This window comes from Hermetia illucens, chromosome 4, assembly GCF_905115235.1.
Source record: "Hermetia illucens chromosome 4, iHerIll2.2.curated.20191125, whole genome shotgun sequence".
Classification (NCBI taxonomy): Eukaryota; Metazoa; Arthropoda; class Insecta; order Diptera; family Stratiomyidae; genus Hermetia; species Hermetia illucens.
The window spans coordinates 63,482,855-63,496,502 of record NC_051852.1 but is presented as its reverse complement, the minus strand read 5'-3'; the positions used below and the strand labels follow the sequence as shown (position 1 = coordinate 63,496,502).

The window sequence follows — 13,648 nt, the reverse complement described above, 5'->3', positions numbered from 1 at the left end:
AATCATTGCGTTCTGAGACATCTTCCGCTTCCCTGGCCAGTGCAATAGCAAATTCTCTCTTGTCACGGCGTACACTACACTCGTGCGCGTCACGCCCACCATCACCCGCAGCGGTCGATAGAGCCTTCTGTTCATCCGTATTCCGTAGTTAGCCAGATTTTATAACGCCCCTTCAGGACGGAGTCGACGATCTGTGTAGCATCGAAGAAAAGACCATTTTTGATGGCGGCCCAATGCTCATTGATATTTTCAGACGAGTTGCTCAGTATATCTACCGTTTAATTACCGAGATAGCTCTCCCACTGTCGACAGCTGGATTATACAAGCGGTTGAATTGCTGGTACGGTGTCTGTCAGTTGAAACTCAACTGACCTTATAGCAGACCGTGTGCTCGAACAATGTGCCACCAATAACGAGGCTGTGGAAGTTGCAGAAATTTGCGAACCTCCCACCATTATGACGGTCGCCAAGACCGTGTTTCCGCGTCACATGTCCGAGCAGGAAGTTATCAGAGCCCACCTTGGCAATCAGATAACCCATCACGATCACAATGTCATCTTTACGAAGCCTCCCCTGAACTGCGGAGAGGACTACTCTCCAGAGTCATCTTCCTTCGCTTAGGCCCAGAATGTCCACCTTATATCGTCTGAATTCCCGATGAAGCTGGAGAAAGCGAGCATTCTGAGGAACCTCGCAACCGTTGTCAAGAAGCGTGCGCACATTCCAGAAACCAATCATAGTCCGTTTTCAGTAGTCAAAGGGGTCCGATGCGTTTACGTTTCGGTAGCATTAAAGTTTTAAAATTTGCAGGTTGCAAGCTCACAAATTTCTATCGCTTTTAGTCGCCTCTTATGACAAGCAGGGAAGATTTTGGGTGTATTCTTAAGCTTCAAATCACAGGGCTTAATATTGAAGGAAGCAAAAAATAAGCTGTACGAACAATTCGCTGAGCCGCTTCGCTACGATTATAAAGCGTGGCGGGCTTCCCGACGAAGATCGAATAAAAAGGCTTTGTTGAATAAAAAAATGAAGAACGAAGACCAGTGTGATTCTGTTAGTGAACAGTGCGCATCGCTGCCATAGTTTCATAGATGCGACCAATGGCTCGAGACAACCGGGGGCACCGCCTGCCGATAGATAAGGTCCCAGAAAACGGTAGTGCTAATATGACGCGCCAGAGGGACACAGGCCGGCTCATGAGATTATGTTCGCCTCTAACATAGTGCACCTGCTTATTCTTTCGCGTGGAATTCTATGATGATGTACCTTTTCCTTCCGGTGAAGAGAATGTGTTCAAAGGCTACGATACCCTATGAAACCACATGTTATCATTGTCAATCATTTGTATTTCAAATATAAAATATATAAATTATTAGCGCCTATTTTCTGTAAAATCAATGATGTATTTGCAAAATTCATTGAACTTCCTATTAACAATTGTGTCTTAGCCGTAATTTTAAAATAATTTGTTACAAAATATATTTATTTTGTTCTATTAAATTTCTTAAAATCGAATTCTTATATTTTCATCTCACCTACACAAGATTAGAAGCTAGTGAAATTAAATAACTTCAAGCCAAAGAATAGCCCGGCACTCTGGCCAGGCTGAAGTATTAAATAATGAAGTTTTTCATCAGAAACTTTTAAGAAATTGGCCTATTGATTACTGCGTTTTTGTACTCGATTTCTAGTTTGAACTGCAGAATAACACCAGGCACTGTTACGTGAGGATGACGGCGGGTTTGCAGCAGTAGGTTGCGACGACTCTACAAAATGGGAATAATTATTGATGATCGTAGATACCGCCGTTCGCGATGTGTTGTCCATTCGTTTTGACAATTTACTATTGGCCTTTGGTTTACCTTTACTACAATGTCTACATGCTAGCGATTGTTTCACTTCAATGGTATTTTTAAGGACTTCGCCATTAAGGGTGTTATTTTTCATTGCACTTTGTACTGTGGGAGATAATGAGAGAGCTTTTGATGATTTCTTCCGCTGCCGCTGGGACCAAACTAGAGAACTGTGATTTGTACTTGGATGAGTCAATATTGGCGTATTATTTGATGTTTTCAACACCTTTGATATGGTAGAACGTTTCTGCTGACTCCTAGCAACGCGGGTTTTATTTTTTAGATTTTTCCTTAGCGTATTTCTTGACCGTAACATTCGTTTGTTATAACCAACAGTTGGTAAAATACTACTGCGTAGACGCCTAGGTTCATATATCAATTCATTCTCATTTTGTTCCACCGCTGGTACTATATTATTTAATATATGCGTATTTTTCACTTTTTTTGGTAAGGTTTCATCGTTTCTATCACTTAGAAGGGCGGCAAGATGTTGTGCATTGGACTCAGCCATGCTTGAAGAAATTTCGTTGATTTGAATACTTTCATCAAAATCTAAACTTGAATGACTATATCTGTTCATTTCCGACTTCCCTCTATCGTTATCTATTATCGAACTAACCTCGCAGTAATCCTTGTCTTTGCATTCTAAAAACTTTTTTCCTTCACAATATAATTCATTCACTTCTTTCATTTCCACGGTCACATTTTCTGATGGCATAAGAAGTTGTTGGTAACTACTAGATATATTATTATATTGGTTGTAATCCGCAGCTTCGCCGAAGTCTTGAAAAGATAAATTTTCACGATGATTGCAATTTCGCATTGAGTTAAATTGTTGTTCTCCTCGTGTCTCCAACTTAGTGAGACTGTAACCTTCTCCTGCTGCCATACATTGTTGTTGATATTGATGTAGCTGATACTGATTGCTGTGTTCTGAGTTGTCTGTTTCCACTAACATATTGTTACCCATATCTTTGTAGCATTCAACATCTGCTTCATCTGTCTCACTGCCTTTCTCAAAGTTGGAAATTAGGAGCGAATTATATGATTCAGCAAAACTATTCATATATTGATTGTTAAATGAAGGTGAATTCACGATGGAGTTGACATCAGAAGACGAAGAGGATGCACTACAAGATGATATCCTATCACTTCCATTACTATCACTTTCATAGTCATCAAATCTTGTCATAACTGCATATCCATTAGTTGGGAAACTATCGACAATTAATTGATCACTATCAGAACCACGATCGTGACTTGATTCATACAAAGTCTCACTTTCACTATCATCAATCCCATACGAATTTACCAAGCTATCCACTTGCATGCTATTATATGTGCTAGTGTGAGTGTACTCTAATCCATAAGATGCTGAAGAACAGTTCCGTATCACATCTTTCTTTGGAGGTCCTGGCGGATCTAACATAATTGTAACTACAGAAGTATTATCTGCGCGCATTCTTCTTATACTCCATTGTTCTAGCGCTTTATCAACTAGCACCTTGCTTGGGTTAGTCCACTCTACATGGCTATCCCCCAATGCGATATGTTCGTTAACGAGCTCTGCCTCGAACGCATGTTCAACTGCTTCACTAGGTGACAACACGTTCCATAAACCATCTGTTCCAAAAATAAGGCATCTGTGGAAATAACTTTGGGCTTAAAGGTTCAATCTATTTCTTTTATGCATAATTTGTTTACCTAAAATTCTTTGGATCAATTTTTATTACTTTCACATCAGGATCAGGACTAACGACGAATTCATTAAGAGCAGAGTTATAACTCCACAAATCGCCTAAGCTGCGAGCTACTGCTAAAAACGGTATTTCATCGATTGGTGTACTGCGTCGAACTGGTCCTCTATGGCCTACATTAATCGCAAAAGTATCATTTCAATATTTTGTCATAAGAAATTTTTTTTGAAGTATTTACCTATTCGCGGTCGATTCCAAACTACTCTGGGAACTCCTGATTTCGTCACAACTTTTCCACCAGAATTTAGTATCCGTGTTTTTTCCACATTACATTCAGGTTTGTGGTCGTGTGTGAGTGCTTTCGCACGCCAGTATTTTTCGCCGTCCTCTTGGTAGCCCAGAACAATGCCTGAGTCCCCCACGTGACCGATATAAATTTTTCCACGACGAATGAAAGCCACACTAGCTGTTGTTCCGGCTGTACTAGGTAGTCCAGTTGACGTCCGAGGCCATTTTTCTAAAATGGATAACGGTCGTTTACAAATCAGCATACATTGTTCGTTAATACGAATAGTCTCCAGCAATGCATTTGTTTTGTAAATATAAGACAACTAATAGCCAAAACAGATAAAAAAGTAGATAAGCATATATAGTTAAAAGCTCAAAATATTCCTTCTTGTACAGTGCAGGTAAAAATGGGAAGACACCCCATGTTTTCCATAAAATCTTAAAATAATAAAGCAATTCCAAGGTGTGTATATATCCCAGATAACGATGCCGAATTACATTCTCCTGAGTAATTAACTGAGGGATTCCCCGAAAACATATCGAGTGATTGAAGCAATTCGAATTTCAGGTAGGTAAAAAAGATAAGACACCAAAGAAAAATCATTCTCTGGTCATTCGAGTGTGAACATTTGACCAGTGAAAAAGACGTAAGGTATTAATAGAATTGGCTTTCATCATTTCAAGGTGATTTTTAGTAAATTTTCTTTAGTGAATACGTGATAATAGGTAGAGGAAAGCGATTGACTACGGCGGAATCAAAGATTATACAAACATTACATAGCGGAAATTGCTCTGATTACGAAGCGCAGCAGATGTGCCGTCCGTAATATTATTCGGGATCCCGAAAATTAGGGGAAGAAAAGGCCTACAGGGCGGATAAGTCCTCGGTCTGAACGGAGGATTCTACGCTAACGCACAGCAAATCGCGGGCAATGCAGGCATTAACACTGCCATTAGAAATGTCCGAAACATTATCGCATGATCAAAACATCTTAAGCGTCGCAAATTACAGAAAAAGCCGCCTCTCACAGAAAAGCACAAATTGGACAGAATGGCTTTTGAAAAAAATCATTTGCGTTGGAAGAAAAAATGGCGCCATGTAATTTTTACAGACCAGAAAAAATTTAACCTCGTCGGACCCGACGTTTTCAGCTATTATTTCCATGATTTAAGGAAGGAAGAGAGAGTATTAAGCAAAAGACAGACAGGCGTTTTCACAACTTTCTGATATTTGTACAAAAGTCTTTCTTGAACTAATCACGGTTGAGGTCATTATCCTGGTAAAAATGGAGAGTCCGCCGAATTCCCACTTTTTCCGCACTCATGGTCAAATTCGCTTTTAGTATATTTATATATAAGGTAGAATTCATAGTACTATCAATAGGTACTAATTCCCCAAACCCCAAACCGTGACGCTTCCGCCGCCGTGCTTTACGGTCGATTTAACGTTTCCTTGTTTCAGCTCTTGATTCGGCTTTGGCCACACCATCACCCATCCGTCGGAGCCGCAAATATTAACTTTTGGCCCATCACAAGAAATGAGGTTTTTCCAGAAAGTGTCACCCTTAAATCTATACTCCCGAGCAAATTCCAATCGTATTTTACGGCTTTTTTCGCACAACCATTATATCCATAATTTCTGATTACACGTCTTATAGTTTCGATACTGCATTTCTTTTCGGTCTCGCCACGATTCTCGCCTGTGAATTTAGGAGCATTAATTCTCGCATTCAGCTTCACTTTTTCTTCTCGCTCAATTACAATTTTTGCATGGCCACTTCGTTTTTATTCTCGAGCCTTTCCTCTACATTAAAACGCTACACAACTTTTGCAACTGTGCTTCTATTTACAGGAAATTACCTACCGATGTGCGAATAGGACATACTTTTGCAGCGTGAAAACCTTTCAGTTGACTTTTGTCTAAGGATATTTCCTTCCTCATTGTGTGCGTTCATCGTGTTTTCACTTTTCGGACACATTCGCGACTAATTCGACAATGCAAAATATAGCAAAACCCAACCTGTATGAAGCATGCCAGTAATAGCCAATGATTCAATGAATTTATTTCCAACACGCTCATAGTGTATTTATTTTTTGTTGTCTAGTCGTGAAGTTATGTAGTTTCAATTTATAGTTTCGAAGATAATATATATATAACATATGTATAGCTACTTTCCCACTGTTTTCCTTCATTTTTACCTTTACAGTAGTCATTAAAAGAAAATCTTTTAGGTTTGAAATACTTTTGTGATTCACTGTATATCCGTTTCCCACTTTTTTGCTTCAAAAGTTCCTAGCAACGATCAATGGGAATAAAAGATCAATCCATTGAGGTGTTGTAAAGCTGGCTTGGCACATAATAAAGTAGCCAGCCCTTCAAAATATATGTAGTACGCTTCGGTTCATTGTCTTGTGGGAGAAACTAATGTTCTACAGTGCCAAAACTCTCCACATAAAGATTTTAATTTTGTTCCAACAGGACTTATATTCACGGTGTAATATACCTCCAATAAAAGCAAAACGAAAAAGCCTGTTGATTACTCAAGCCTTTCAAATCATAACACAATACTTTACAGTCTGCAGATTTTCGATTGATGGATTATTTCCTAAGAAACTGATGGTATTCGTGAATATTTTTTTTCTTAAAACTCTTCATCCATTTTTGTGCAACGCCTTGCAACATTTTGCGGAGCTTCCTGTTCCTTTTCATTAAAAAATTATTTTTTGTTAGGTATTATACTATTATAACCACCAAAGTGGTCATAATAGTAGTTCTATATATAGTGGTCAAAAAAATGTTGTCAACAATGGTGAAAAAAAATGAAAACGGGGGCAAAAGTATGAGAAAAATAAGTTGAGTTTGCCCAAAACTGAATACACGGGCATAGAAAAAAATGAAAAGCAAATGACACAGTAATAGGAATATGAAAACAAAGTCCAAATTCACAATCAAGAAAAATATGTCAACATAAGAGAACTGTTAGTACGTTATGTTGTGAGGTTTCACACAGGTATAACACAACAAAGTATCGTTGCGTGGGATAATTGATGCAGTTTATGTGAAATCCTCATCCAAGTGGCCGCGTAAATGCCGTGATATTTGACATTTGGAAAGCGTCAGTTAGTGATTTTTAATTAGGAAAAAGATTTATCGGGTTACAAAATTGCACAATTATTTTACTTATAAAAACGAGGATAGGATTGGCAGGAAACCGTGCTCTGGTCGACTTGAAAAATTGTAGTTGCAGGACAAGCGAATTATCCTTCGGAAAGTCCAGTGTAACTCTACAGAAAGTGCTGAACACGTTAGTCGCGAGTTCACTGGAACGTACTGTAAACAAATTTCGGGTCAAACAATTAGAAATCTGTTCAAAAGTACCGATTTTAATTCTCAAACCGCTCGCAATAAACCGTACATCTCCTCAGTGAATAAGAAAAAGCGTCTCGAGTTTGCAGAAAAGTATATCTCGAAGGACAAATTTTTTTTGGAGAGCGATTATTTTGTGACGGTAGCGAGGGGAAGGCAAAAGCCTGGCGAAAATCAAATCCTGAATTTAATGAGAAAAAATGTGGTGACGGAAATGTCATGTTTTGGGGGCTTGTTTCGCGGCGTCGGGGGTAGGCGCACTGCAATTTATTAAAGGAACGATGACAGCCAAAGGCTACATCAAAATTTTAAAGTAAACTCTGGCATTTTAGACTCTTTCCAGTTTTACCAGGATAACGATCCGAAACATAAAGCGTATGCAACCTGGACATGGCCCCTTTACAATTGTCCTCAAGTATTAGCCACGCCTACCAAATCACCGGATCTCAATAAGATTGAAAACTCATCGGACCAATTGTACGACAAATAAAGCAGAAATGAGAACGCGACTCCTCGAAGAATGGAATAATCTTCCCACACATTACCTTCAAACCCTGGTGGAATCGACGCCTTGTCGGTTGTTAGCCGTAATTAAAACCAACTGTAGATACACGAAGTATTAAAAACTTTTTTGATTCTGTGTTTTGAGCGCGATTGATCTCATTATTTTTAGTGTTGACATACTTTTTTTGACTGTAAAGTTGGATTTTCCATTTAGTTTTGTACATGTGTATTGAATAATGTTTCTTTTGTATGTTACAACCTATTCTGGCATAATAAACGAATTGATTTCATACATTTCCACTCGTGTTTATTTTATTGGGCGTTGTTGACAAACTTTTTCTGACCACTGCATATAAAATATTGTTTCATTGTAATTTTATAACTCAAGAACGAGCGAACTGATTATCACCAAAATTGAAGAGTATGTTCTTATACAATTTTTGTTTAGGGATTCGGCAGTCTTAAGTCCGCGTCCACTTGATGTTGGACCGGACCAAATGGAAAGCAACTTGCTCCCACTGTTTATGGTCCACGGACTCCCCTTTTTGAGTTTAACACCCAAAGTTCAAAAATTAAAAGATGGACGAAGGCAGCTACGGTTTCGCATCAGGGAAGAGGTGGGGCAGTTTGGAGCAGGAGTTGTACGCTCTCTTTTATAATTCGCAAAACACAACAAGGGCGCGAATTATATCCAACATAAACCTATCCACAGTTCGGACCAAAGCATAGTCGGAGCTAGACAATTTTTATTTAGGGATTGATCTGATCCGATATCAAATGAACGCGAACATAGGACTCCCTAATCCCTAAATAAACATTGATATATACAGCTGTAAGTGATCATATTAAAAATTTTTTATTTTTTCATTCTTTATATAATTCTGCAGATGGCGTTGAAGTGTAGCCCTCGGAAATTGCATCGCCACATGGCGCATAGATAATCTTAGAATTGGCAAGTCTAAAACAGAAAATTCAAAAAGTTTTTCGAAGAGGAAAGTATCTTTCAACAAAATTGCTGACTTGATGGAATTACAGCCGAACAGCCGAGGTTCATCGACTTATGCTCAACATGGGCGATAGCGATTCAACGCCTGACGACTGGCAACGAGCCATTATTTGCCCATATATCCTATACACAAAAAAGGTGATATTACACAGTGCAGCAATCATACGTTCATACCAAAGAGGCTTCACTCGAGGGAAATCAGCAACAGATCAGATTTTCTCTTTGCGGCAAGCAATGGAAAAACTGTTCTTTTCATCGACTTTAAGGCTGCTTATGATACCATAGCCAGGTTAATAGTGTACAAGGCCATGACTGAACTCGGAGGAAACTGTTAAGACTGAACAGGTTGTCCTTGCCCAATGTGCGGGGCCAGATAAAAGCAGCAGGGTCACCCTCAAGACCAATCAATAATGGTCTCTTTAAACTGGCACTGGAAAGTGATTCGTGTTGAGGTAAATGCGAGAGGCATCATGCTCTTTAAGTCCACCCAACTACTGGCCTAGGTTAACAATATCGACATAATGAGAATGACCCGCGACGTACAAACTGACTTCATTCAGATCGAGCAGGCGCCGCGAGATCTTGGGCTGCACATTAATGAAACGAAGGATATGGTAGCAACGTCAGCACCAAAAACCAACAACATCAAATCGCACTGGTCAAATAATAAAGATAGGAGACTACAACTTTCAGACCGTTGATAACTTCTATCTCGGGTCGAAAATCACAACCGATAAAAGCTACAATAATGGAATCCACACGATCGTTGGCAGTCAAGAGAGCCTATTTTAGCTTACAAAAACTGTTCCACTCGAAACGTCTCACCTGCCCTATAGGGCACTTTAATCCTGTAGTGTGCCGTTGCGGTCTTGAATGAAGTGCTCTAACACACTTCAAGGCCCTGATCCGGTTGGATTATTGTGACAACGATTATTATTATTATAGGGTCAAAGCTCTTACTGTGCAAGACTATGACCTTGCCAGTCCTTATGTATTCCTCAGAGACCTGGGTTCTTAGAAAGAAAAATAACGAACTTTTGACCTCCTTCGAGAAGAATCATCTGAAGAATTTTTGGCCCCTATATGAGGATGGACGATTCCGTAGCCTACATAACGACGAAATCTATAAGCGATTCCATGACAGTCCGGTTGAGGATAAAATCTGGCTCTCTAGGTTGCGGTGAGTTGGTCACTTAATCCGTATGGACGAGGACGATCCAGCCGGGAAAATCTATAAGGGCAATATCTATGCTAGAAAAACAGACGAGACAGAACCTGCCTGAGATGAAGTTATGGCGTAGCCCAAGAAGCTTGACAGCTTTTAAAAATATCGAATTGGTAGACCTCGGCGCAAAACCGGAATGTCTGGAGTTCCTTATTAAAGCAGGCCTAGACAGGATACCGGTTGTTGCGCCGTGGATGATGATGATGCTATATAGTGGAATCCATTATCCCAGTGTGACCGATGAGTACTTCGCTCTAGAAAAACGTGCAGCACAATGAAGGAGTGTAGGTTACTTGGGAAAACCAGAGAAAACTGAAGTTTCACGTGATTTACTAAAAATTTCGGTAGGGATTCGGTAGGGTAGAAATAAAACTTAATTCATTTACGGATATTATTTACTCCGGTTCGAAGTAAAAGCAAATTGCATACATATTGGATAATGTATGACTTGACATTAACCAGGTGGTAGCCGGTTTTCCAAAGTAAAAGCGTGTTACAAAAATCTTCGAGAAAAGGAAAAAATTCCCGCAGGTTACCACGAGGTGGCACAGTGAAGGAATTGCACAAAAAAACTTAGTATTGTTTGAAACATACAACAAATTTTCACCATAAAAGAATCCATTGGGACCTCACACTATAAAACTAAACTATGTATCAATCAAAAACGCTGAACTTATTTACGATATGACAGGTTCAAAGCTCTTTCAATTGGAACGTTTAAACCTTTAAAAATTAAGGTAATTTTCGAAATTCCGATACACATAAAAGTTCTCCCATGAATGCATTTCAGCATGAGCTTCAAGAAACTGGTTTAATTCCTGCGGATAACTCATTTTGCATGCCCTCTTAAAAAATATTAAGTGTCAGAAGTATACATCTCCTGCGAAATGACAGCTCTAAAGCACGGTCACATTCATCCAAAATGATAATAAAACAGCTGCGTTAACTTAGGCGTTCGTGAGCCTCGGATTAGCCTACGGCGAGGGATGCTGTGAATGTTGTTACGTCTGCTCGTGGGCGTTTAACCACCAAAACAAAAATTTAAGGAGGTAATTATTTAGGAAATTCTTTATGTAATTGTATGTAATGTGATTTGGTGCAAAATTCTCTGTTGCCAATTTGACATTTCTTCTTAACGTTTTGAAGTAACAATACGAAGTGCCACCGAAAACTGACGTAAAGAATAACAATCGACGCAAATGTCAAACAAAACACTTCGCGAGCCCCATCGACAACACAAACGGAAGGCAGCTATTAACGCTTCCAGAATCGATGATAATATCTACCGTCCCACTTTCAAACACAATATATGGTATAATCGCTTCTCTTTCACTCACCTTGTTCCTTCCACATAGCGTAATGTGTGGCAATATAGCCTTCCCGAATTGCTCTAAGTACATCTTGGTCCAAATCAGACCAAAACAGTTTCTGACTGACAATCTCGTTCATCAAGTTCTCTTTGGCGAAAGTCGCAGCCTCACTACCGCCGTGTCCATCGTAGATGCCGAAAAATGCATATTCGAGGTCTTTTTCATCTTCTGACTGCTGGTAAGCGACGGAGAAGAAATCCTCCATGTACTTCCTGCCGCCTTGGCTACAATGTCCTGTCACTCGAAGGTTTATTCCGATTGATGAAGGCATCGCGATTTACACTGAATTGCCTCCACACAAACACTACCCGTATTTTCGCATTTATTCGCAACTGCTGGTTTGCGTTATTTGTCCACTAGAAATCCGTAGCCCTAACTCCAGCTAAATATTACACAGAACACAAGTACGACAGCCGTCACACTCTAGCCGATGTGAGTTGACTTAGGAAAAAACCCGTTCTGCCTCGATCAACTACACGCAAAGATACCGTACACTGCCACAGCAAAATATGGGCCGCCTGTTCCCACCATACGACCTGTCCGTATGCTAATTCCGCTCACTGTATTCGTCGTTTGGCGATGTAAATAGTACACGATACTCAACAGCAAATTCTGGTTGCGTGAATCGCCATTTGGTTTATGTAGTACTTTCTATGCCCGTGAACAATGCCAATTATTCGCTAGGCAAGTTATTCGAGCGATATAGAACAGTGTCACGGCGCTAGCGTCCTCTGATAATCCTTAACAAATGTGATGAATATTTACTCCCTTGAAGTATGTATATCGCGTCAGCCTTAGATGTGTACACTTCGACAAAAAAGGCAACCACACAGCGATTTCATTTACGTACAACTTCGAAAACTACACTATATGAACGGAACTAAATTGAGGCTGAACGAAAAAGTTGCACCGATTCTTCACCTCTTCGCGATTACTTATTGAATTTCCCATTCAAACCGACGGTAATAATCATGCGGCTGACTCAGTATAACGAATACAGAAAAATAGCGTTCACTTCAATATTCGCCCAAGCCAATTCTCTCATTGTACACATACAAAAACAATCGCTCTCGTTGGGCTGATTTCCCCTCCCACAGGCGAAAACTTGTATACATACGTGTATATATGTATACACTGTTTATGAGGCGAGCAGAGAAGGCATCTGTATGAATTTGGTGGAACTTAACAACATAGTTGGGTGCCGTTTCAAGTTCTGAACGCTCACGAGCCTCACAAGGCGGGCCGTTTGGGGTTTGCGTCTAATTGCGAGCGTTATGTCAGTTTCTGATCGCTTTCGCGTTGTGACTTAAAAACGTAGCGAGGAAATGGCAAATCAACTGAGGAGCAAACAGAATATTCCATTAAATCACATTGCATACGATACAAACAATTACATAAAGTATTTTCTAAATAATTACCTCCTCAAAATTCCGTTTTGACAGGTAAACGCTCACAAGCCGAAGGGAACGACTTTGATCACGCTTGGCGTCCGTGCACATCGCGAGACTCGCGAGTGCTATCCACCCGCAGCTATAGTGCAGAGCTTCTGCCCTTTCTAGCTAAGCACATAGTTGTTACATATGTGTCACTTGGCACCGCTAGAATTCCTCAGATGAGTTTAATATGAAATTATAAGTGGGTTTGTACATTTATTTCCTGATTTTCGGTTAACACTCAGTTTTGTTTTAATTAACTAGCTATCGGCTGCCAGCTGAATCAAAATACATACATATTAGGCGCATCTTATCAGGTATATCACATGATCGATAATTTGTGCTGATAATCTGAGAACCCTAGCCGTAAAGTACACTCCTCGAAAAAAATCCTTATTGCAATGAAAACAGTTTTTCTTCGTGAAATACTTTCAATTTCTGGTAAAATATCATTCCGTTTCCTTTTGTTTCTTCCTGATACTACTCCACTATGCAATTAAAATTGTCTTCAGTCTTATTTAACACAAATACATTACCGCATGAATTTTGTTTAAAAAAATCTACCCCACATCTCATTGTTTACAATGATCATCATAAAAATTCACTTATATGCCCTGTTCGCATATATCCCATCCACACCTAATAGCTAAATTACAAAATGATGTATACTGTATATTGACCATAAATAAAATGTACTGACCATAAGTATTTCGGTTATTACCATTAGCTGAATGTACGATTTTACATATAATAACCGAAAGTATCTGTACGTGCCAATTGACATTTAGCTGAATATACACTTTTAAGTACATTGACCAAATTTACTGATTAAAAGATTGGTGATTTTAATACATTGTGAGCAAAGTTGAAATCTGGACACCGTCGTACGAAATTCATAATTGGCA

General features: G+C 39.4%; 1 protein-coding gene across 2 annotated transcripts; it reads right to left on the bottom strand.

The window, feature by feature from the left end:
• Positions 1-1,325: 1,325 nt before the first annotated feature.
• On the bottom strand, positions 1,326-13,392 carry LOC119654193. Of its 2 annotated transcripts, XM_038059389.1 has the most exons (5): positions 12,729-13,392; positions 11,278-12,647; positions 3,789-4,067; positions 3,558-3,723; positions 1,326-3,496 (listed from the first exon to the last, which is right to left on the bottom strand). In XM_038059389.1, exons 2-5 carry the CDS (start codon positions 11,579-11,581, stop codon positions 1,657-1,659), a joined length of 2,589 nt encoding a protein of 862 aa, XP_037915317.1. In that variant the 5' UTR covers positions 11,582-12,647; positions 12,729-13,392; the 3' UTR covers positions 1,326-1,656. The 2 variants fall into 2 exon arrangements, with proteins under 2 accessions (XP_037915317.1, XP_037915316.1); XM_038059388.1 differs by having other exon boundaries at positions 11,278-13,392.
• Between the last annotated feature and the right edge of the window lie 256 nt (positions 13,393-13,648).

Excerpts from the sequence above, each read along its gene's own strand:
- LOC119654193 (XM_038059388.1), bottom strand. The coding sequence starts at position 11,581 with ATGCCTTCATCAATCGGAATAAACCTTCGAGTGACAGGACATTGTAGC. Across the intron at positions 4,068-11,277 it reads CGCTATGTGGAAGGAACAAG|AAAAATGGCCTCGGACGTCA; the intron begins GTGAGTGAAAGA and ends TATCCATTTTAG. Across the intron at positions 3,724-3,788 it reads TTGGAATCGACCGCGAATAG|GCCATAGAGGACCAGTTCGA; the intron begins GTAAATACTTCA and ends CGATTAATGTAG.